The 26735-nt window shown below is 35.6% G+C and overlaps 1 protein-coding gene and 1 long non-coding RNA gene across 2 annotated transcripts in view; one reads left to right on the top strand and one right to left on the bottom strand.

Annotated features, from left to right (window-relative positions):
* The window catches only part of LOC123678780 (interleukin-1 receptor accessory protein-like 1), a 66600-nt gene that overhangs the window by 8835 nt on the left and 31030 nt on the right, over window positions 1-26735 (bottom strand). The window contains exon 2 of the mRNA XM_045615997.1: window positions 13022-13203. Coding sequence (XP_045471953.1) covers window positions 13022-13203 — 182 coding nt within the window. The remainder of the gene's footprint in view (window positions 1-13021; window positions 13204-26735) is intronic.
* LOC123678782 lies at window positions 17097-18088 on the top strand. The gene is made up of 2 exons (XR_006747289.1): window positions 17097-17417; window positions 17472-18088. It is a non-coding gene; the product is annotated as an uncharacterized LOC123678782 (long non-coding RNA).

Genomic DNA, 26735 nt, shown 5'->3' with positions numbered 1-26735 from the left:
CTTATACAAATATTGCTAGTTTCCGAGATACCAGGTGTTTAAATATGGAATTTGATTTTCGAAATAATTTTTATGTTTTTTCCAATTCCTATTTGATTCCATTCTATTGAAGTTTCGATGGTTGTTGTCTATGCTGAAAATATACAACTGTGTTGATTGTTCAGTAAATTTTGGAAGGCCAACATGAATAGTTAAACGCCAAAACGTGAGAAGTTTCGATGGTTATTGTCTATGATGAAAATATACAACTGTGTTGATTGTTCAGTAAATTTTGGAAGGCCAACATGAATAGTTAAACGCCAAAACATGAAAAGTTTCGATGGTTATTGTCTATGATGAAAATGTCGAACTGTGTTGATTGTTCAGTAAATTTTGGAAGGCCAACATGAATAGTTAAGCGCCAAAACAATATGTACAAATTGTATTGAAGAAAAAGCCGAAATTTCGATACGTCGACGTTTTCAACTTGTTGGCCTTTGTCAATCGACTACGTGGAAAATTTTACGATGAATCTTGGTTTACACACCTAACAGGCCAATTGAAAAGTCCCTGGTCTGACCTAGTAAAACACATTTTTAGGCAAATTTCGATTTTATTATTCAACATAGTTGCCATCGAGGACGATACAGCGATTATAGCGATATTTCAACTTTTCGATACCATTTATGTAGTACGATTTGTCTTTCGCTTCAAAATAGGCCTCAGTTTTGGCGATTACTTCTTTATTGGTGCTAAATTTCTTTCCACCGAGCACTTTCGAGGTCTGAGAACAGGAAATCATCGCTGGGGGCCATATCTGGCGAATACGGTGGATGCAGAAACAATTCGAAGCCCAATTCGTGCAATTCTGCCACTGTTTCCATTGATTTGTGACACGGCGCATTATCTTGATGAAACAGCACCTTTGTTTTCTTCAAATGAGGCCGTTTTTTAACGATTTCATCCTTTAAACGATCCAATAACGCTATATAATAATCACTCTTGATGGTGTGACCCTTTAGGAGGTAATCCATGAATATACCTTGCGCATCCCAGAATACTGATGCCATAACCTTGCCAGCTGACAGTTGTGTTTTTCCTCGCTTTGGATTCGGTTCATCGTGTGCAGTTCACTCAGCTGACTGTCGATTAAACTCCGGAGTGAAATGATGGAGCCATATTTCATCCATTGTCACATATCGAAGCAAAAATTCAGATTTATCGCTCTTAAACAGCTTCAAACACTTCTCAGGATCATTAACACGTAGTTGCTTTTGATCTATTGTGAGCAAACCAGCAACTCTTGAATCATTGACGCCATAGGACCACATTTATTGGAAAAAGTAGTGAAATATTGAACAGATCGAATGAACCATATAATTATATTCAAAAAATTAAAGCCATGAAATTATCCACCAGATTATAATAATAAAAAAATCATTTCAACAATATTTCTGTTTTGTATTATTAAAATTTCACAAGTTCTTGGAAAACCACCTATTACATCCAAATGCAAATTTTCTTCTTGTTATAAGACGCCATAAAAAAGGCGTGATATTCGCTTGTGGCCTAATTTCCAACCATTCCAATTGATATTGCCTACCTATGAGTATGATTATCAATTCCAGTATCACGATGCCTTACAACAGAGACAATGGGAAATCAGTGCAAACAACATTCCATTAAAATGGGAAAAAATTTCGTACCGAGTAGGCTCAGATCATTTGTGATAACGAAGGAGTAAGTAGGCTGTGTATGAATGGGCAGGGATTATTGACATTTGTACCCACTAAATACCTACACATATCCGGCAAACAAATATCTAATCGCATTCGTATATTATTTCATACGACAATTTCTCTGCGAACACCTGTGATACCCACCAACCTTGCTCGCCTCTTATGCAAGAGCGCGATAATAATTCACTCTGGATTTTATTGTTATTTTTACCAAGATTGAAACAATTGTTACAGCGAAAAATGGTATGAAATATGAGCTATTCTACTCAATATTGAAAGCAGAATAACATATATCTTAAAGTCAGTAGGTACGTTACATATGAGATTTTCCTAAATTTGGGCGAAATCTCCGAGTAATAAACATAGATAGAGGGAGCATATGTCATTTCGGTAAGCAAATTTTGTCCCCAACATGAACTATCAAATTTGACATGAAGCGCGCGGAAATGAAAACATATCAGTGATACGATATTTTACTCAATTCGCGAGTTTTTCCACAAAGAACGGACTTCTTATGTCCCATAGTGAATCAATGTTTCATATTTACTCAAAATATATTGAAATAAATACCTAAATATATGAGAAATTCAGAAAACAAACTTCAAGCGCGCAAAACGATGTGAAACAACCGATGACTAGGAGAGCAATAGTTGCCAAACCTTGGATTTCAGCAGGTAGATACAGAAAGTAATGAATATTCTGCTTATTACAAATTCGACAATTAGGAAAAATATCGGATTTCAAATATTCAAATTCACATATTTAATTGGAAATCACTCAAATAGATATATTTCATTCAATATAATATTCATTCATAACGATAAAGTAATATTAATATTGTGGATTTGAAAATATATCACAATCCGGCAACATAATCTAACCATGTTGGGGGACATGTAAAATTTGCGTATACTTCCTCTATCTATGTTTATAACACTATGGGTGAGAGATTTTGAAGGTTGAAGCCTCATACTGGCAAAAATTTTGCCGAAATGGCAAATTCCACATCTTATTTTTCGTCGAATATAGAATTATTGAAAGGATACTTCAAAGAGTATTCACTCTGAAAATAATGGCGTGAAAAGAGAGGTAGTGTATGGTTCTTTACCTATAATAAAAATTTGAAAATGATTAATTACTTCTTTCTTCAATTTATATAGCGTTGAAATTCAGCAAACATTTCTAGTAAAAAATTTCAAGGAAATGATCATACAAAAGAATTCTATTTATTTGTGAAGATTCCAAAATGATCAAAAAATGTTATTCCCCGAATGATTCCAGATATTTATAATTAGAAACAATGAAACAGAAGCACTGCCAAAACATTCCAAATGAACTCCACAACCAAATTTATTCATCATCCAAAGTAAATTGTCCACATCGTTTTTCAACCTTTCGCCGATGTGAACAGATACGTTTTTTTTTTGCAAAATGTATAAGGACCATCTTCATAAATTAACTATTGCGAAAATAAGAAGATCTCACAAAAGAAATTATTATTCAGTATATCTTCAGGTTATCATGTAGGTGTTTATTATGAAAATTTCGGGATATTCCTTCATTAGAATTCTCAAGTTTAGTAACAAATTTAATGCAACTAGCTATCTGAAGGTACTGTTCATATTCCATGTCGAAAAAATCCAATGCGTTCACAAAATGTACATAAAGATACAACTTTGCTCCCGCCGTTTTTTTCAAAAATTCGAAACTTTATTGTAAAAACTCGTTATATTTTTGTGATTCAAAGTATTGTCCATCGCTGGTCACTACTTTCTTACATCTTTCGGGCAGCGTATGAATCCCGCTCATCTTTTGAAGCGATCCACGAATCAATCCAATTTTTTATTCGGTTTGTCCGTCGACGTGAAAGCATGGTCGGGATATCCCCATGATTTTCTGCGCTTGAGATTACCGTTATGAACCCATTTTTCGTCTCCAGAAGATCTCTAAATGGCCTACGATTTTTTTGTATTCGACATATTTAAAAACGTAAACTTTGAAACTTCAGCATATTACTGTTTTATTATTCAAAAAAATGAACCAAAATCAAAAGACATTGCTAAATAATGCAAAATAAACTCCACAACGAAATCTAGCCATCGTCTAACCCCGCCAAGAACGTCCGCCAAACTCTCCAGACATTCCACCGATGTGTCAAATTCCGTCGGATGCAGAATCGCATCGAGGAGCTGCGAATTTCCGGGAAAATTGCGGGAGAAGCGGTTCGAGACGCATGCACACGTCCGTCCGACAATTTACTTCGGCATGTCCGCCTGATTAAAAAGACAAAGAACCCACAACACGAATTCCCCGAAACCGTTCCTCATTATTCCGTGAAATTCGTCGGGGGGCACGGAACGGCGATGAGACCGCCTCCGGCCGCCTCAATTCCATCAGAGTGGACTTATTAATTTTCACCGTGGTGGATCTATCGAGAAAGTATACGGCATATTTTCTCGATCGAATTCTGCGTCGTAATCGAAGCCGAAGGAATTCCTCGAACGTCAATTGAACTGGAAAGACAATTCTTGGAATTTGAAGAAAAAAATTGAGAAAGCGTTGATGACATTTTCAGCGCCCTTTCATTCAAGCGCCTTCGAAGACCACAGAGCTGTATATAAGATATGATTTCTCTCAATCTGAAATCTATCTTTGTTAATTATTTCTTCCAAATTTTAAAAATTCTAGTAACAAATTGAAAATTTTAAAATTCAAAATTTAGAACTATTATGTGTACAACTTTCCTTCCACCGTTTTGCAATAGAGGTAAGTGATTGTCGAAATAAATAGATCATAGATGTCATACAATAAGCTTACGTATTTGTTAATATAACTCCAACGAAATATTAGTCGATTTGTGTCTGCATCATAAGGTTATTCTCGATAAAACCTGTCAGCTTACGAGCTAAATTCTCGTCATTTGCGGGAGGTTATAATTTGCGGTACTGATGATCCCTAACAAGGGTGAAACCGGTATATGGCTACTCTCCCTCGATGACATGCAGTCTCTTTGGGTTACTTTCGATTATGATTCCTACGTAATAACGTGGAAGTTTTCTGTTTGACAATGGTTATGTTGATGGAATTTTTGCTGATACATTAACCAGATAGATAATTAATATCGTATGATATTACACACTTGAAACTGTACTGCTTCATTTTCTTTCTGTATTTTATTCACTCATTACCAAGTGCAGGTGTCAGCCATTTTTATATTATTCATTAATTTTCTGTTTCAATATGAAGAAATCAGCGGCTGAGGCTCATCGAATGCTTTTAGATACCTATGGTGAGGCCGCTATTCGTGAAAGATCGAACAGAGAATGGTTTCAACGCTTCAAGAACGGTTATTATATTTTGACTTCGAAGAACAGCATGGCAGTAGAAGAGAGTAGGTTTTCGAAGATGCAGAATTGGAGGCATTAATAGATCAAGACTCATGTCAAACGCAACAAGAATTGGCAAGATCATTAGAAGTACCGCAACTAGCTATTTCAAACATAAAAAACATGGGAATGATTCAGAAACAAGGAAAATAGGTGCCGTACGAGTTGAAGCCGAGAGATGTTGAACGGCGTTTGTTTGCTTGTGAACAGCTGCTTGCAAGGCAAAAACGGAAGGGATTTCTACATCGCATGGGTTGATTACGATAATCCCAAGCGCAGAAAATTATAAGGATATCCTGGTCATGCTTCCACGTCGACGGCCAAATCGAATATTCACGGTTCCAAGGTAACGCTCAGTATTTGATGGGACCAGCTCGGCGTAGTGTATTATGAGTTGTTAAAACCAAATGAAACAATCACAAGCGATCGTTATCGAACGGAATTAATGCGTTTGAGCCGAGCATTGGAAGACAAACGGCCACAATACAATTTTACAGCATAACAAAGCTCGAACTCATGTTGAGAAAGTGGTCAAAACATACTTGGATACGTTGAAATGGGAAGTCCTACCCCACCCGCTGTATTCACCAGACATTGCACAAAAGGATCAAAAAGGAACACTTTCTTCCTTTACCATTTTTCCGATTCAGCCTAGATTATAGAAAGCTCCAAACTGAACATTCATTCCAAATTTCATGAAAATTAGACACGAAATTTTGAGGAACTGGGAATTTAACTTCTACGCTTAAGCAAGGCGTATAGAGCCAAAATTTCCATTGAACCACTCCAATAAATTTTCAACAACGTCGGACTAGTAAAATGTGACAATTTCAAGTCCTATACTCAAAAAGCATCCTTTATTCGAATATTCTGAATTTTGTATGGGACCACCCATGTCCCAAGGATGCGAATTAAATTTACAATTACAGTTGTTAGTTTGGTACGAGTTGTTTTACCGCTGAAGTAATAAAAATAAAACTTAATATTACCATCATCTTGAAATGTTTAAATTAATTAACCATTATTTATTCTACGAAAGGGAATAAGGACAAACCCAAAATTATAATCACAACTAAGCAAAAAAAAGGCAAATGATGAGCAAAAAAAAATTCTTATCCTTCTCAGAAAGACATCACTTGAGAAGTTATCAATTACAGTTTAATTAGATATTCTATTATACCTGTAGCATCTATTGAGAGGTAAAATGTAGTGTTTCGGAGAAGTTGAGATGGAATAAGTTGTTATTGCTGCTACTGAAACTTGGAGAGCTGTATTTCAGTGTATAATTATATTCTATTAGCCGTTTTGCAAATGAATAGTTGATTTCTACCTTCACAAGTCTAAGCTTACCATCATTCCAACACGCCACTCACTCAATAAATCCTGGGTCTGGCTCACAGATGGCGCCGCCAGTGCCATATAACTTTTTTTTAGTCGAGTGACGCTACTTTCGCTGTTATTAGAAAAATGGATGAAAACGAGTCTATGGACAATGATCCTTGTCATAAAGCAATGAAAACTATGGTTAAATTGATCGAAGTCTCCAGATCTGGCACTCAGTGATTACTGAATTGTGCAGAAATCAAAAGAATGTTCAATGGAGAGAAATATAGCAGTAATGAAGAAGTGATATCCGAGGATGAAAAATATAGGGTGTTTTTTTTCGAGGTATATAACTTTAAGTTGGCATTACTGTTCAAGATGGCGACCGATTTAACAGCTGTCAAATGAGTTAACATCAGTTTGGTTTGGCAATTCATCATGAATAGACTCACGCTTGAACAACGCTTGCAAATAGTGCAATTTTATTTCGAAAATAATGTGCCGTTGTTCCCGATTTTTCATAAACAAATTTTGTTTAGGGATGAAGCGCACTTTAGGTTGAATGGCTACGTCAACAATACGTCAACAAACAAAACTGCCGCATTTGGAGTGAAGCTAATCCTCAAGTGTATGTCGAAACACCGTTACATCCAGAAAAACTGACTGTTTGGTGCGCTTTATGGGCTGGTGGAATCATTGGTCCGTACTTCTTCAAAAACGATGATGGCCAGAACGTTACAGTCAATGGTGATCGGTATAGAGCCATGATTACTAACTTTTTCATTCCTGAATTGAACAACAATGATGTCCAGGAGCTGTGGTTTCAACAAGACGGCACAACATGTAACACAGCTCGTGCCACAATCGATTTATTGAAAGACACGTTTGGTGACCGCCTAATTTCACGTTTTGGACCTGTGAATTGGCCTCCAAGATCTTGTGATTTAACACCGCTTGACTACTTTCTGTGGGGCTATGTAAAGTCATTGGTCTATGCGGATAAGCCACAAACCCTTTGGAAACCATTTGGAAGACAACATTCGCCGTGTTATTGCCGATATACGGCCACAAATGTTGGAAAAAGTCATTGGAAATTGGACGTCCAGATTGGACTACATCCGAGCCAGCCGTGGCGGTCATATACCAGAAATCATATTCAAAATGTAATGCCACAAGATTATCTTGCGGATAAATGAAATTCATGTCAATCGAATAATCCATCTATATCCGTTCTATATCTCTAAAAAAACAGCCTTTATATCTATCATTTGAGTGAATAGCTCTGGATGGGCAGATTTTCCATTTTAGTTTTGGATTCAATGCTTCCAAAGAGTTATGTAGAAACAAGAGGGTTAACATTTTCTTCTTCGATCGATTCCAAAGATTTACCATTGAAAATAATCAACCAAAAGTACTTCAATCGATCTTAAACTCTCATTATTCCTGAAATACCACCATACATGGACTCGAGGTCTTATACAGGATGTATAGTTTCCTGTTACATTTACCTGTCGTCTCCCCAATAGAATTTTAAATAGATCTATTGAAAACCATAATTGAATGATGGAAAACATATCAAGCCGCGCATTGTCCGATAAAAGACACATAGTAGATGAAATCAATTCTCTTGTGTTCAGATAAAACGTTGTGAGTTATGAACATACAAAGGAGGTTGATGCCTTCGGTAGGTACATCATACAGTCGATCTTTTCATGCATACTGATGAGAAAGATGGAAAGATTAGTCAAGCTTCACCGTATCAGAGGCGAGAAATAAAAAGACGGCCAGAAGGTTCAAGTATTCAATAAGAACTGTGCCCCTTCATCCTGGCACGTCAACGATACACTTCATCATTAATATGTAAGAAACCATCTGAGTTATTGTATTGGCCGGGAGAGCATTTTATGCTTGCCAATTTCAAGCGCTTTACGGACCTCTTCTCTCTGAAACGGCTGGAATTGGTCATACTCACGTTCTTACATAAAAGTCCCCCCTGTCCCTGTCCCGAGAGGAGGATATCTTTTACGAGGAGAAACAATGGATGGAGTCCTGTATGAACAGGTCGGTCGTTAAAAGTATGGACTCAATAATGGTGCAATTGTCCGTGAGGGGTTCTAGGAAATGAGCACCTACGGCAGGATTCAATATTTTTTCAAGTTTTGTTCGATATTCGTTGTAAACTGATGAAAATTCGTTCTATGTGAGAACAATGACGAAATTCAATTTTCAACAACAACACTGTCAGTATCAAGTTTGAATTTTCAGTTGATATCGCAGTGTGGGGGAATAAATGTTATCATCTGTAATAGCATAATATATTATGGTAAACAGACAATTTTTGAATTTCGAACCTTCAACTTCCTCGGTAGCTGCTCAGTTGGTGAGAGCACTGGAGTGATGATTCGAAGGTTGCGGGTTCGAGTCCCGCTTGAGAAGGTACTTTTTCCAGAATTGAACATTTTCTGTCAGTCTTCATATATTATGCAATTACAATTAAAAGACAATAAGCAAATTTTCTGAGTTATAATCTGTGTTGGTTTTCATCATAATCGTTATATTTTTTTTATATAGGGTGTTTTTTTCAAGGTATATAACTTTATGTTGGCATTACTGTTCAAGATGGCGACCGATTCAACAGCTGTCAAGTGATTTATTCTCAGTTTGGTTTGGCAATTCATTATGAATTGACTCACGCCTGAACAACCCTTGCAAATAGTAAGTAATTTCAGTAAGTAATAGTGCAATTTCATTTCGAAAATATTGTGCCGTTGTTCCCTATTTTCATAAGCAAATTTTGTTTAGCGATGAAGCGCACTTCTGGTGGAATAGCTACGTCAACCAACAAAACTGCCGCATTTGGAGTGAAGCTAATCCTCAAGTGTATGTCGAAACACCGTTACATCCAGAAAAACTGACTGTTTGGTGCGCTTTATGAGCTGGTGGAATCATTGGTCCGTACTTCTTCAGAAACGATGATGGCCAGAACGTTACAGTCAATGGTGATCGGTATACAGCCATGATTACTATCTTTTTCATTGCTGAATTGAACAACCATGATGTCCAGGATCATGTCACACAGCTCGCGCCACAATCGATTTATTGAAAGACACGTTTGGTGACCGCCCAATTTCACGTTTTGGACATGTGAATTGGCCTCCAAGATCTTGTGATTTAACACCGCTAGACTACTTTCTGTGGGGCTATGTAAAGTCATTGGTCTATGCGGATAAGCCACAAACCCTTGACAATTTGGAAGACAATATTCGCCGTGTTATTGCCGATATACGGCCACAAATGTTGGAAAAAGTCATCGAAAATTGGACGTCCAGATTGGACTACATCCGAGCCAGCCGTGGCGGTCATATGCCAGAAATCATATTTAAAATGTTATGCCACAAGATTATCTTGCGAATAAATAAAATTCATGTCAATCGAATAATCCATCGTTGTTTCATTGCAATTTAAAGTTTTATAGCTCTTAAAAAAACACCCCTTTATTTACCAAGTGGTCAATGGTTTCTTTTACACCACACTGACATAGTGGGCTTTCAATAGAATGCCATTTGAAGAGCATACTATTGCAACCTCCATGACCAGTCCTAAGTCGATTTAAAATACACCAAATTTTCCTAGGAAAATTAAAACCTAGAAGTTTCTTTGAAGGATCAACGATCAGACCTTCATCATTACAAGAACTCCATTCCAACGCCAAACTTCCTTATCACCTAAATTAGATTAAAGGAAAGTATTAATCCATTAAGGTTTGCGTGACTTCAATCTGGCAGTTCTAGTATCTGGGAGGTAAGATACAATTGGAAATAAGTTCGACTAGAAATGAAATTTTTCCCAAGATTTCTTGACTGCGACATGTCTACGAATATGAAATGACAAACTTCACAGTTACCATTTATGTAACGAAAGCAGAAAGAATTACCTAACTAATAAACAATGACTATAAAGTTTCAACCTTATTTAAATAGGATTTTCCTTTCCAATTGGAAAATGTATAATTCATGTTTGAGCCGAAGCAAATACTAGCAGAAAATGAATATCTAAAATAAGACTACCTGGAATTACAACCTCAACATTTATTTTGTTGTTTCTTTGACGTATATGTATACTATAAAATCAAGTATACGATTGGAAATTCTCGGTATTGTCAATAGAAATGAATATTCAGAATTCTCATGGCATAACTGTTCCAGAAAATGAATATAAATACGTAGGACTTCATTACCAGAACTATTTCGTTTCAAGCGGAAAACTTATTAAATCAATAAACGGGAATAACAAAGAAAATATTATGCAAGGATTTTCCAATAGAAATATAGAGAATGCGTCAAAAGGGGCTGGGGTGATAGTATGTATATTAAGGAAGATATATCCTTCTTAAATTGATAAAATTTAAAAAATTTCTCCGCATAACTTTCAAGTTATGTGATACGATATTTCACTCAATTCGCGAGTTTCTCCACAAAGAACGCACTTCTATGTCCCATAGTGAATCAACGTTTCATATTAACTCAATCTAAATTGAAATATATACCTAAATATATCAGAAATTCAGAAAACAAACTTCAAGAGCGCCAAACGACGAGAAACAACCGATGACACTAGGAGAGCAAAAGTTGCCAAACCTTGGATTTCAGCAGGTAGATACAGAAAATAATAAATATTCTGCTTATTATAAATTCGACAATTAGGAGAAATATCCGATTCCAAATATTCAAATTTGCATATTTAATCGGGAATCTCTCAAATAAATATATTTCATTCAATATAATATACATTCCTAACGATATAGTGAAATTGTGGATTTGAAAATATATCACAATCCGACAACTTAATCTAACCATGTTAAGGACATTTAAAAATTGCGTATACTCCCTCTGTCTATGTTTGTTACTCTAATTACAAACAGACAACTTTAAAATGATAGTTTATCATTCAAACTGAACCTGTGGCCTGAAAGCACTGGCGCATTCGCCAATTTGATTCGCTTTTGACCAATGGACTGCTGAAAACTGAGAATCACTACGTTCTATCATTTACCACCACAAGTTCAAAAGCTGAATATTCCGAATTCTTGGAAGCAATCTGTTGCTAGTTCGATACAAGTACTACCACTAATAAGCAAGGCACATAAAAGCAATTATCAAACGCTAGATTGAGTGGAATTCTGCCACTAATTCCATGGCAACAAGTAAATACTCATCAGGCATAGATCACAGGAATGGAAATTCACATTAACAGACAAGGGGTTTGAAAGGGTATTTCAACTCAACAGCCCACGTGCCCATAAATCAATTATGCTACAGGTTTTTTTTGACTGAACTAGCTACTGGTCATTCTCTATTGAAATATTGACTATTTCATCCATAGCGGATGAACATAGAGGAAGTATACGCAATTTTTACATGTCCCCAACATGGTTAGATTACGTTGTCGGATTGTGATATACTTTCAAATCCACAATTTCACTATATCGTTATGAATGTATATTATTTTGAATGAAATTTATTTATTTGAGTGATTCCAGATTGAATATGCAAATTTGAATATTTGGAATCCGATATTTTTCCTAATTGTCGAATTTATAATAAGAAGAATATCTATTATTTTCTGTATCTACCTGCTGTTATCCAAGGTTTGGCAACTTTTGCTCTCCTAGTGTCATCGGTTGTTCCACGTCGTTTGGCGCGCTTGAAGTTTGTTTTCTGAATTTCTGATATATTTAGGTATTCATTTCAATATATTTTGAGTTGATATGAAACGTTGATTCACTTTGAGACATAAAAAATGAGTTCTCTGTGGAGAAACTCGCGAATTGAGAGAAATATCGTATCACTGATATGTTTTCATTTCCGCGCGCTTCATGTCAAATTAGATAATTCATGTTGGGGACAAAATTTGCTTACTGAAAATAACATATGCCCCCTGTGTCTATGTTTATTACTCTAAGGCTTCATCTGAAGTTTCGATCGAAAAAATTGGCAACTAAATCAACTTCCATTTACTTCGAATGGAAAGGTAATGAAAATATTCAATTTCAAAATAAGAAAAATATGGATAAAAATCCTTGAGAACGTTAGTTGATCTGCTGACAAGCTTAAAATAAATGCGAAAAGCATATTGACCTTGAATATGTTCTACCTTCCTACTAATTTTGGAATAACTTTCTCTCAATACTTCAGAGATAATGAAGTCAACAGTGAATTTTTGAGTTGTATGTTACTAACAATTGATTAAAATATACCAAAGATAATCATTTTTAACAGGGCTCCTCCTGTAGCTTTCATGCAGCTTATAATATTATTGCTGCTCATAAATGAAGAAAGTACAATCATTTGAAAATAAGGGAGAAATTAAGAATACCATCCCAGAAATTACAAAAAAAAAAACAGAATACGTGAGGAAACACTTGTCATCTACGATTCTACTCATAACCAAAATAAATTCAATTCAATTTTGAAAACATGTGAAGAGAACCATCCAGATTACTAAGTATGTATGTTCGATAACTCCCAAAAGATATCAAAACTTGTTTAGGTATGTCCTAATAAATGTGTGATGTCAACAAAACTATCTACTCACCTAACACCTTCAAAATAATCGTATGAAAGTGAACAACACTATCGTTCCTTAAAATGCACGTGTAGTTTCCTGCGTCACTCTCAGATACCGATTTGGTATACACCGTTTGATTGGCATCTTCAGGGTACAGAATGAGCTGAGAACTTGTTAACGGCCATGGATAAGGCTTTCCATTTTTATACCTGTAATTAAAATTTATCGTGTTAAGTTGACTTCGACTATTGTTTTTCACATACATATACACTCTATTTGTAAATGTTGGCAACAATGGATATGAGGCAGTTGTTTTTCCTGGCGCTTGCGGTTCACCAGAGGAAGAACATTATGTCTGCAAGTTTCAATGAGCATGGTCATGACACCAGAAATAGAGGACAGCTCATATTATTGCCTACCTCATGTGGGACGAAGGGTCAGAGATCACACCTGTTCCTTGCGCCTCGAGTTTATAATGGTATCCCTCAAGTTTTGAAGATTCCTAGTATAATGACTGCATTTAAGAAGAAAATAAAAAGTTGGATCCTGAGTCAGTCAAGACACTTCATAGCCAGTATAATCGACATAAAGAACACCTATAACATATCGAATCAGTAGTCCTGGAGCCGTCAGTCTACTCGTGTAGCACCTTTAATCTGCCATCTGTTGAGAATTCGTGGAAATTACGTCAAGACTTTTAAACTTGTACTTTTTTTTTTTTTTTTTTGATTCTCACACAAGGTTTAATCCTCCGGGAGCTCACCTTCGAGAAAATTTGATTTCTGTTTGTTTCATGTCACGATTTTCTTTTTTTTCTTTCAATATTTTCTTACATTGTAAAATGACTGTATTTTGTTTTGAATGTAGACTAATCATGAAATAAACATTATTATTATTATTATTATTATTATTAATTCGGTTCTTTATTGGAATTGAATGAATTGATAAAAAAGGAAATAAAAACCACTGCATATTTTTATTACTGGCAAATTGATATTCGGAGTTTCGTAATTTACAATAAAATTGTCAGAAATAGCATTTCGAGGAAACAATTTATAAATAGCATCACAATCCATATTTCATATGATATTATATTTAATAAATGTTTAGTGAAGAATATTCTTAATTTCCTGAATTTCAACATTTGAATTTTCTAGAGCCCATTCTCAAACATTCATGCAGTATAGATGCCTATTTTGTGCTTAGATTGTTTATGGAATACATTTTTACAATCGTCCTAGAGAAGGAATTCAAGAGAAGAACTAAATTGACTTTAAGAGCTTTTGAGGTGAAATTTGCAGTAGATCATATTTTCTATGTAATGCTAGATTAGGTGCACTTACTTGCTCAAACAGCTGTGATCACGTGATAATTCAAAGCTCCAGCTTATATTTTATTGTTAGTCAAGAAGTAAAATAAGAATACATTCATCATTATTATAGAACAACAACAGAAACTAGGTAAGTATTCGAAAATCAAAATGACGTTTATAATGAATCTGTGAAATTATGACAATCCATACATACCATAGAGTATTTTAGTTTAAGATATTTCAGAATAGTTATTTATAATGCAAGAATGAAGAAGTGGTAGAATGAGCCTTCTTGCGAGTATTATACATTATTTTTTCTAATTCACTAAATTTTCATTGAAATTAATATAATATTTCCATAAATATCGTTTAGTGCTTTTTGCATTGATGAATATGGGTTGACTGAACAGTTTTCTGTATCACAAACTATAGATTATAGAAAAATCCATGGCAGGAGAGTTGAATTGGAAAACGGCTCAAAAATAGGATATTACAGACATCGTGACGAAATGACAGAGCGATCTGTTCGGGGAACGACTGCTCAAAACATATACAGTTCATTATTTTCGTAATGTGTAAATCGAAAAGTAAATATCCGTCTACCATACAAAGTTTTTATCGGAAACTATGCACAAAGAAACATTGTCATGGAACGAGGCTTACTCAATGTGAGGTCATTTCACTTTGATAGGTTTCTAAGAAATATTGTTTCAAGTCGAGTAAATGATCTCTTTAAGTTTAATCCATTAAAGAAAAGGGGCCACGATTCAGGTCAAGAGCATTGCGATTGAGCCAAATAAATATTTCAATAAAAGAAATGCAAAGAATACTTTAACTGGGTTTGCTTTGATTTTCCCTTTAGGTACCATTGTTAGATTTCAGGGAAAATATATTCTATTCAGCCACAATCCTGCTGCGAATACAAAACCCATACAGAAGAGTGATGGGCTGTCAATCCACGTATTGCCAATAGAGCAGATTGTTAGAATATTACTTCATCCGAACTTGTTTCGAGAGAGACAACCAACCATACACTTGAAGTTTTACTTCAACGTCGTAGGTGGCGCTGCGAGTCTGCACGTGGCGCGGCCATCGAGGGCCATCGAGAGAGAAAACAAATATAGATCTTCGATGATCGAGAGCAAACGTCAGTGACATAACCTGTGTGTTTTAGTTCTTCTGTCACGTCTTCTGTTCAGACAGCTGAACTGGGTTGAGCCCTTTCTGAGTTGAACTCCCTTGCGTTCAGACAGCTGAACTGGGTTGAGCCCTTTCTGAGTTGGGCTCCCTTGCGTTCAGACAGCTGAACTGGGTCGAGCTCACTTCTGGTTTAGGGTTCCCTTTCGTTTAGCCTTCTAGAACTTGCTTAGAGAAAAAGTGAGACTTACGAGAGTGTTTTGAGAATAAACGATTAAAACCATTATCTGTGTATTAGTGAATACTCTGTATTTCAAAACCCCAAAAATCCAAAAGGTTATGGAACCAGCAAGCTTCAAACTGCGCGACGAGGTAAACAATTATTCTGAAAATCTCACACGAGAAAAATATTGAGGTAAGTTGAAATTTCAACTTAATTATCGAGGTTAGAGGAGATATTTTATTGAGTTCAGTGAATGGAAATGATTTATTTCATATTCATTGCTGAAATAGAGAATTCCTGTTATACAGTATATGTATATTGTATTTGGAAATAATGTGTTTACCTATCTATTAGAGTTAAATCATGTTCACAACCTAGGAAGTTGATTTCAAGTGTAGAGATCTTGCAAATCTGATTCTTAACGGTTATTGAACGTTGATGTTTAAAGAAATGAGATATTTCACTATACACAGGTTTTGATAGAGTTAAATCATGTTCACAACCTAGGAAGTTGATTTCAAGTGTAGAGACCTTGCAAATCTGATTCTTAACGGTTATTGAACGTTGATGTTAAGAGAAATGACATATTTCACTATACACATGTCATATAGATTTTGATTATGCAGATGTAGAGATTCTGCATACTCGTTGTATCAAATTGACTTAGATGTTCATGAATTCAGAGATTTCACATTCATCATTTGAGAAAATTATATTATGTGAATTTAGAGTTTTTCAGAGTCATAATTTGAGAGATGTACATACATCATTCGAGAGGTATCGATGAGAAAATTTCAGAGACTTTGCTAACATACTTTCTGTTTTAGATTGGATAATTTTAGAGAATTGGAGCATGTAGATTTAAAGATTCTACATACATTGCTTGGAGCATGTAAAATTGGATGTTTCATATTCCATAAACATAATCCAGAGATTGAGATATTTTGAGAGTATATATATTGATGAAAAATTTGGGGAATTATTTATTTCACTAAACTACAAAAACTGCAGTATGGTAAGATTAGTGATAATCAATATTTCAGGGCTTCTTTCGTACAATGCTTGCTGTGCTGTGTTGTTCGTTTGTAAGCTAGGGATATTATAGGATTCAAGTATTCATCCCGTATAATGTACAAATGGCCATACCTAACTCAACAGGTTTTCATTGCAGTGCGTGATACCGCTTTGTAGTAAGGTGTATATATACGTGGTGGTGATGCTCGAAAACTTTAATAGCCATGTTTCGAATTGTATCAGATTGCTGTGCATTTGAGGCAATTCAGAAGCACGAAACAAAATTTTATATCTTATACCTGGTAGTAAATGTACTAAGAGAGCATATAATGCACAAAAATCTTAAAATACATAATATAAATATTTTGTTTCATAAATCCTGAAATAGATGGCAGCCAAAGGAAATCAAGGAAAACCGTTGGTGGATTATCATAGCGATTCCACCATTTCCGTAAGTGCAGAAGATATAGGTTTCATGCATTACGAGGAAAGAGAGAATTGTCAAAACCAATGTAAGTTTTTCATGCAATTAATAATTGCCCATTTCCTTGATCTTAGCTGACTAGAAAAGTATCAACGAGTGATACGTAGATGAGAGATGCTAGAGAAATTTTAGAGTCATTACACAAAACCCCCTTTTGAGAAATTAGAGATCTGAGAGAGGAGAAATTGTCGACAATGGAGAGAGTACAATAGAGAGAGTAGAGAAGAGAATTTTAGAGTATGAGAAAACCCAGGTATATATAAATTAATCCATGTTAGGTAATTAGAGTTATGAAAATATTTTTGAGGTTGAATTTTAGAGATTTTGGAGTACGAGAAAAACCCAGCTATATTTAAAATTTATTCATGTCACAGAGGTCATTAGAGATATGAGAATATTTTTTGAGGTTAAATTTTAGAATTTGAGAAAACCCAGGTATTCAAAAATTAATTCATTTTACAGAGGTGATTATAGTTAAGAGAATAATTTCTGGGGTTAAATTCTAGAGCTTAGAAAACCCAGGTATTTAAAATTAATCCATGTTACAGAACAGAATTCAAATTTAAGATCTGGATGGACAGTCTATGATCAGAGCTTTTTGACAAATGATTTGTTGGACGTCATAGAGCCAAGTACGAGTAACCAAACTTTTTCGGAGGCCAACAAATCCAAGAGAAGTAATTAAGTATGAGACATTATCATAAACAGAATTGAGAAGAACTATTGAAAGAAAAATTTTGAATATCCGAGACCCTGTTGAAGTAAGTAGAGGTTTGAGGTTCTCCAGGAAGTGCAAGTCAAATGCGACACACACTTCAGGTAAGAGCATGTGAGGTGTGATTGAGCTAACTGCTCAAAAGATAAGATCTGCACTTTATCAGGCTGTATTACCAGTCATATCCAAGTTACGAGATGCAGATCTGACCAGGAGACAGACCCCAAACCAAGAAGGTAATTTAGACGAGATCAAGACCTTCATCTGAGAGAGAGAGACCAGAGAGATTGGAGGTTGAGAAGAGGTCTGAAATTGAAGAGGAGATTCCAAAAGTTCAACGGGTACATAAATTAAAATGATTCCATTGTAACAAAGAAAGACACTGGTCAACTGATTGAAATTTGAGGCAACAGAGTAAGTAAGTGATTCTGCTTCGGTTGTGGGACAATCAAGTAAGAGGATTGCATTAACAATGGTGGCACGAACGAAACGTTAAATTTAAAGGATCGAGTAGAGGTAGGTTGAACAAGCCAAGTTTCAACACTAAGAGACGAAGCCATGTAAACCAGAGGAGAATGAGAGAGAGTAAGAGATTCAAAAAAAGAGGGTCGCCCCAAGGCAAGAAGGGTTGGAAGTATAGAGCATAGAAAAACTAAAACAGGTAAACTTGATGCAATCATTAACTTCTTTGCAGATTCTGGAGCAACAAACCATATCGTAAATGGTTGTCTGATTTTGAGAAACTTTGAGAGATGTCAAAATATGAGGATAGAGAGCAAATAAAACGAGATAGCAGTCATTGTAATCGATGAGGACAATTCCAAATCCTAAGAGTTTACAATAAGGTTAATAATGAGATTGTGTTAGAGAGTCAAGCAACGATAAGCGAAGAAGATGAGATGAGCTTGCAATCGCAGACACAGTCCAATAACGAGTTATTAGGTTCGGAGGGAGAACCGGAATCTGCGATTGGGAGGGAGAAAGAGTATGATCTCATCTTTTCACCTAAAGAGAAAGTTCACAAGTTTCAACTGACAAAACAGATGAAACACAATCTGAGCAACAAGAAAATATTGGGATTGCAGTCATATCAATAGAGAGGTAATTTAGATCGATAACTTGGAATCAATCCAAAACTTAGAACGTGAAGTATGTATCATATCGACAATGGAAAAATTACACTTTAAAGAGACAGAATGAGAGCTGAGAAACAACGAATTGACACACACTGACACGATGGGACTTATTAAACCACCATCTCATCCAGGTCAGTAAAGATTAATTAATGTCTACATAGAAGACTATTGGAGACTTGCTAAAGCATATTCATTAAAACAGAAGATGAGTTGGCTGAAGCATTAAAGAAATTCTTAATATCAACAAGAAACTTGTTGGAGAAAAATGAGAAGGTATATTATATCAGGTCAGATCAAGGTACAGATTTACCGAAAGGAAATTCCCAGAAGTACTGAGTAGAGAAAATATAGAGAACGAGAGAGCGGAGAGGATTGACTCAACGATCCAAAAGAAGGTTTGTACATACATGTTTGATTCCAGACTACCTAAGAGTATGTGGGAGGTTGATGTTGATGCATTCATAGATGTGTACAACAGAACACACAAGTCTATCAGATATCAAACACCATTGACAAAGTTTGCACCAAATGCAAAATGCCACTTTGATCAAATTGAGAGATGTGGATGTATTGAATGTATTGTTGTAAGTATTATTATGTATTGTGATGTTCGCATACATTAAGATTCCAAAATCCAGCTTGTAAGTATTATTATGTATTGTGATGTTCGCATACATTAAGATTCCAAAATCCAGCTTGTAAGTATTATTATGTATTGTGATGTTCGCATACATTAAGATTCCAAAATCCAGCTTGAAATTTGGAGAATGTGCCCTGAAAGATGTCCCAGTGGGTTATACCGTGGATACTTGACGTAGCATTCAAGCTAGGAAAAAGTCCCTTGAATCTCAACATGTGAGATTTAACAAGAAACTTGCCTACAAAGATGTTTATAGAAATAAACAACTTGATGACACTAGAAAAAATTAGAGACCCAGGAAAATATAATTGACTGGGATTGGATGAAAAACTCGAAAGAGCCAAAATAAGGGAACTGTCGATAAAAAGGCCAGTACCCTGCTACACTTAGAGAAAACTGTAGAGGACGTAAGCTATGCAAGGTTTTTTAATTATTCAGAGAATAGTATTTTAGAAAGTATGCTGAACGACCTCGGTCGATTGCCTTTGGATAACTAGTTATCAATAAAGATCAACTATTAATATTATTATTTTAGGTGAATATGAGAAAACCGATAAAATTCGAGGAAGCTATAAATTCTAGAGAAGGCCACTTATGGAGGAAAGCTATAAAAGAAGAAATTGATTCCATGATACAAAATAAGGTTTGGATATTGGTAGATAAAAAGTATCCTCAAATATCTGGAAAACGGGCAAATATTATAGACCCAAAATGGTATTCGAGAGAAAATTAGAGGCAAATGGTCTTATACGATACAAAGTAAGATTAGTCATACAAGGCTTTAAGGTCGAAAATATCTATGACATTGAAAGGAGACATATGTACCAGACTTCCAGTAATTAGAGCTACATTTGCAATAATCAATAAGTATGATTTACATACTTGTCAATCAGAAGTAAAAACCTGCTTTTTAAATGGCACTATAGAGGAGATCTATATGGAGATTCTTGATGGAGTAGACATTGACAATGAGATCAAACGATCTTATGTATATAAACTCCGGAAAGCCCTATATGGACTGAAGATAAGTCCAAAGAGATGTAATAAGAGATTCACTGAAGAGATCCAGAAACTTGGTTCAGAGAATGATATACATAGACCTTGTTTATATACTTGGAGGAGAAATGATATAAATATAAAGAGAAACCGAGAAGAGAGGTATATAAATCAATCAATCAAATTATACCATGAATATGTTAGATAGATTGAATATGAATGACTGCAATGCTCAAAATACTCCTATGGTAACCAGACAGGTAGAAAACAAGATTAAGAGAAATCAATCGGAGAATCTACAAGATGACTCAGATAAACTAGAGATGAAAAGAGTTCCTTATAGAGATGAGAAGAGTTCCTTATAGAGATGAGAAGAGTTCCTTATAGAGATGAGAAGAGTTCCTTAGAGAGATGAAAAGAGTTCCTTATAGAGATGAAAAGAGTTCCTTATAGAGAAGCGATTGGTAGCTTAATGTATCCATCAAATGGTAGACACTACGTTTGCTGTTAACTGTTTAACGAGAAAACAAATGAAGCTGATTGGAAAGATGTAAAGAGAATATTCAGGTATATGAAAGGTACTGTGAATTTAAGTCTTAAATTCACCGCTCAAACTTAATACTTAAAAGCATTTACCGATGCAACATTTAGAGACCATTCCGACTATTCATCAACTGAAAGGTATGTTATTAGATTGTTTGGAGATGTAATAGCTTGGAGAAGCCATAAACAAACATATGTCACATTGTCCACTTGTCAATCCGAATATCTAGCTATGAGTGATGCTTGTCAAGAATTAATATCTCTTGATAAGGCACTTAGATTTGTGGTAGGTAAACTGATGTTTCCTATAACAGTCTGGTGTGATAACAAATCCGCTGGAGACTGCACCAAGAAAGATGGTAGTCACAAACTAAAAGTATTTGATGATCATTTAGAGGTAATAAATGACGACCTACTACATAGAGAGAAATCTGGACTTAGAAGATAGATGGTTAAGACACATGGTGATTTCAAACAATGTGTTGAGTATAAGAGAACCACAGTGAGGTGGACTCCAACGAAAGAGAATGTGTCAGAGATACCATCAGACAGTCATAAGAGATTAACTCAAAAACTAATGATTTAATAATCTTGGAATACTAACCCATTGAATTTTTGTTTTCAGAGTATTTCTAGAGACTAGAGTATAAACTAATTGAGTTCTGTTTATAGATTAGACTTAGAGTGGAGAATGCTGCTTGTAGTTCGATGAAGGGAGGGAGTGTTAGAATATTACTTCATCCGAACTTGTTTCGAGAGAGACAACCAACCATACACTTGAAGTTTTACTTCAACGTCGTAGGTGGCGCTGCGAGTCTGCACGTGGCGCGGCCATCGAGGGCCATCGAGAGAGAAAACAAATATAGATCTTCGATGATCGAGAGCAAACGTCAGTGACATAACCTGTGTGTTTTAGTTCTTCTGTCACGTCTTCTGTTCAGACAGCTGAACTGGGTTGAGCCCTTTCTGAGTTGAACTCCCTTGCGTTCAGACAGCTGAACTGGGTTGAGCCCTTTCTGAGTTGGGCTCCCTTGCGTTCAGACAGCTGAACTGGGTCGAGCTCACTTCTGGTTTAGGGTTCCCTTTCGTTTAGCCTTCTAGAACTTGCTTAGAGAAAAAGTGAGACTTACGAGAGTGTTTTGAGAATAAACGATTAAAACCATTATCTGTGTATTAGTGAATACTCTGTATTTCAAAACCCCAAAAATCCAAAACAGATTTTAAAATTGGCTCTCTTTTCAATACATATTGAGAAACCTCCAGGCTTTGTTTGATTTCATTATTTTCCATCCAGGATCTAAGACTCATGAGGCATCTTATAGATTTGTCGCCTAACCTATTGCAGGTTTTTGTAATTGTAAGAGCAGCTCTGGAAAATTGTCTTTCAACAGGAGCTGAAGATGCTGGCGTTGATAGAAAATCTCTAGCCATTTTGACCAAGTTTGGAGAGAAATTTCTAAAACTACCAAAATCTACCAATAGATTTCATAAAAATGTGAGAAAAGTACCAATAAAGTCAAACTGGCTAATACTTCAGTTTCTCGGCGCTCGAGGAATCCCCTTATTTAGTCTAACCGCGCACGAGATTGCAGAAATATATGCCGAGCGACGCGTGCATATCAAGCTCAAGTAATATCAAGTAGCTTGATATCAAGTCAAGCAATTAACATCTAAAATCTAGTCAAATCAAGCTGAAGTAGGTAATTTTTCACGAGCTTGATTTTCAAGTCAAGTAGTTGGTTAAAATGTCAAGCTACTTGGCTTGATGAACATGTTGGGCAGAATCATAATATTTTAAGGTGTTGAACCTTACTACAGTTCACATATTGGACATCTTAATAAGTCATCCTGTATAGGTATATTCATAACGTCATATTCAGTTTAAATGTCAGTTTTACATCAGACACGACTAAAAATTTCACGTTTGAACCATAGAGGAACCACGTTTGAAACTTCAAGAATCAAATTTCCTCAACTAACAACAAACGAGTGAAATTCAATCAACTATTACTAATCTATTTTGTAAAATTAGCAGTTATCGGTGTTAGTATCCATACGACAAACAATTTATCTTGTCTCCACCCAATGATCTTGAGGAAGATTGCTATACAAGTTTATTTATATCCACTTACCTATCAATCTACCACAGAATGATGTTGCGAAATCCGAAACCACAAAATGATTAAGCGGTAGAATTTCAACAATGAAAAAATTCGCGGGATAGTTCATTCTCGGAATGGACCACATGACAGCCGGATGATTCCAATTCCAACAAAAATTGGGAACCCTTTGGGATTCTAGAATGACCGTTCGTTTCTGATTCGAGGCTCCAAACCATTCATTAAAAATATAGACAGGTCAAACGATGGTTTTCAGTTTTTCACCACAGGCGTTTCCGAACAACACGCCAATTTTGAACCTTGAAATTGTTGAAACATGAGTCAGTTGTGGATGCTCATGTCGATTTAAAATATGCATGAATTCGATTGTCTGGCATCCAATATTTTGAATTTTTCATAGACAAATTCGAAGAAAATTATATGTTACGAAAATTTCACTGATATGTAGGGGAAGTTGCGTATGAAATTGGAAATAACTTCAAAAATTAGCAGATTCTTCATAGGGTTTTGGCCTTGGTTTTGTCTGCTGCTGAATACTATGTTCCTGTTTGGTTCAATAGTTCTCAAAATTGATGAGCATATTGACGTTTCTATGAGAATTATTAGTGGAACTATCAGATCTACACCTTTAAATTGGTAACCAGTGCTACCAAATATACTTCAGCCTCATATTGGTCGATAGGTTGCAGTCAAGAAATCTTGGGAAAAATTTCGAACTATTTCCAATTGTATCTTACTTACAGATACTTAAACTGCCTGATTAAAGTCACGCGAACCTTTATGGATTAATTCTTTCCTTCAATCTGATGGAAGTGACAAGAAAATTTGGCGTTCGGAATGGAGTTCTTGTAATGTCTTCAACAAAAGTCTAATTCTAATTCCCGAGGCTGCAACTTCTCTTGGACTTAAGCTACGCTCTCGAAACCTTACTATGTTTCAGATCAGAACCCGATGTTCAAAAAACGTTTTTATTTGAGGGGTCTGTGACGAATAATTCAGGAGATATAATGATTTTTGAATGGAAATTCAATTTTTTCCAAATTTCGACTTCGAATTTCTGCCAAACTGTGGGGTCTACGCAAAATCGCTGAGCGGTGCCAGAATTGACGATCCCTGATTAGTCGAATTTCCATCTCACCTGAAAAATTTTCGAAAAATTTTCAATATGTAACCTTTAGGAAATTGACAAAAATTAAGTTCCTCAGTTCCTACTGAGGTTTTTTATCTGTGCTCTTGTATCCTAGGTTTTAATGTATGATTCCCCGTTTAGGCTTCCTCTGCTAATACTGAGATTTCATCTGCACATGCTTTATTGTTTGAAGTTAATAATTTTTGTATTGCTCTCGAAAGAATATACAGGATGGTCCAGATTTTAGTTCAATAACTTTGGCGTCGGATATAAAAATTCTTCTCTTGAAAAAAAAGTTCATATGAACATATATCCTAACAAGCTTCGTTATCGAGATAATTGATGTTAAAGTTTGAAAAAAAAACAGTTTTCTGCTTAATAGGTACATGAAAAATTAAGAATTCATGGTTTACTCGATGTAATAGTTAAATCTAGAAAGTTCCCAACTCAAACACAATCCCTCAAGAGAAAATATCAAATGGCAAAATAATTCATCCCCTTCAAAAAAAAATGATCATTCAAAAACGATACTCGTTCAAAGTATTTTGAGTTCATCGAAATATCTACATCTTACCAAGCGCCTCTTGTAATGATCGTCAGCTCATCATAAAGTGATAATAAATAAATAAAAACGTCAAGACACTGCCCTTGCGGCCTCGCTTTGAGTAAAGTCAAAATAAATTTTCCTGGAAGTTCAGAGTATACAGTCCTTTACACAATTATACGTGAAATATGATGTTATTTATGAACTACCTTTTTATTGCATGGGAAGGTATAAATCACAGTACGCCATGTCGTAAACCTTTCGATGGCAGCGAAGACCCCACCAGAGGCAGGGACTGACTAGACAGCAAAAACAATTCACTCTGGGACCAAAAGTCCCAGACAAAAAAATCAATAGGATTTTGAAGTTTTTCTTAAGGGAATATGATTGTTATTATTTTTGACATTAGTTTATGCGAACTACGTTCCTGTCAATTTGTTTGACATATGTCAGCGTGAATAAAAGGTGGGAAAATTTGAAAAATTAATTTTTATAGATTATAGTGAATGGTGTTTGCTTTGTAGTCGATTATTACGAAATCTTCTTTTAGTAAAGCCCTGTTGATTTCAGAAATGAAATAATGAGCAAAAGGATAATCGCACCACTAAATCAAATTCACTGGATAATTTTGACAGGAGATGCTTGCCTAATTCGAAATATTACATTATCAAGACTTCAATACCTTAAAATTCAAACAATGAATGTAATAATAACTAGAATTATAAGTAAAAAACTTGATAAGTCCTCGGTCTGATGCACATATGGCGGTGCTAGTATTACCTAAATCCATATGATTTTTAGTTAGTACCAACCTTTAAACGATACGTGTCAAAATTTGACAGCAGTTCGACCATTAGTTTGTGAGATATTACGTAGTGAGTGTAGCTACTTTTGTTATTTGAAAAAAGGTGAAAAAAAAAATAATTTCGTGTGCTGATTAAATATTGCTTTTTGAAGGAAAAAAATACAGTTGAAGCAAAATCTTGGCCAATTGAAAAGTCCCCGGTCTGATGCACAGATGGCGGTGGTAGTATTAAATCCATATGATTTTTAGTTAGTACCAACCTTCAACGATACGTGTCCAAATTTGACAGCAGTCCGTGTACATCATAGCATTCACGAATATTTGTACATGAGAAAGCTGTGTGCAAAATGGGTGCCGCGCGAGTCACAATCGATCAAAAGCAACAACGTGTTAATGATTCTGAGGAGTGTTTGAAGCTGTTTAAGTGCAATAAACCTAAATTTTTGCGTCGATATGCGACAATGGATGAAACATGGCTCCATCATTTCACTCCGAAGTCCAGCTGAGTGGACTGCACACGATAAACCGAATCCAAAGCGATATTCATTGATTACCTCCAAAAGGGCCAGACCATCAACAGCGATTATTATATAGCGTTATCGGATCGTTTAAAGGATGAATTTTCAAAAAACGGCCCCATTTGCAGAAAAAAAAGTGCTGTTTCATCAAGACAATGCGCCGTGTCACAAATCAATGAAAACAATGGCAAAATTGCATGAATTGGGCTTCGAATTGCTTCTGCATCCACCGTATTCGCCAGATCTGGCCCCCAGCGACTTTTTCATGTTCTCAGGCCTCAAAAGAATGCTCGCTGGAAAGAAATTTAGCGCCAATGAAGAAGTAATCGTCGAAACTGATGCCTATTTTGAAGCGAAAGACAAATCGTACTACAAAAATGGTATCGAAAAGTTGGAAGATCGCTATAATCGCTGTACCGCCCTCG

This window comes from Harmonia axyridis, chromosome 4 (assembly GCF_914767665.1).
Source record: "Harmonia axyridis chromosome 4, icHarAxyr1.1, whole genome shotgun sequence".
NCBI lineage: Eukaryota > Metazoa > Arthropoda > Insecta > Coleoptera > Coccinellidae > Harmonia > Harmonia axyridis.
Note: the sequence above shows the minus strand (reverse complement) of the source record. Positions and strands in the feature narration are given on the sequence as shown.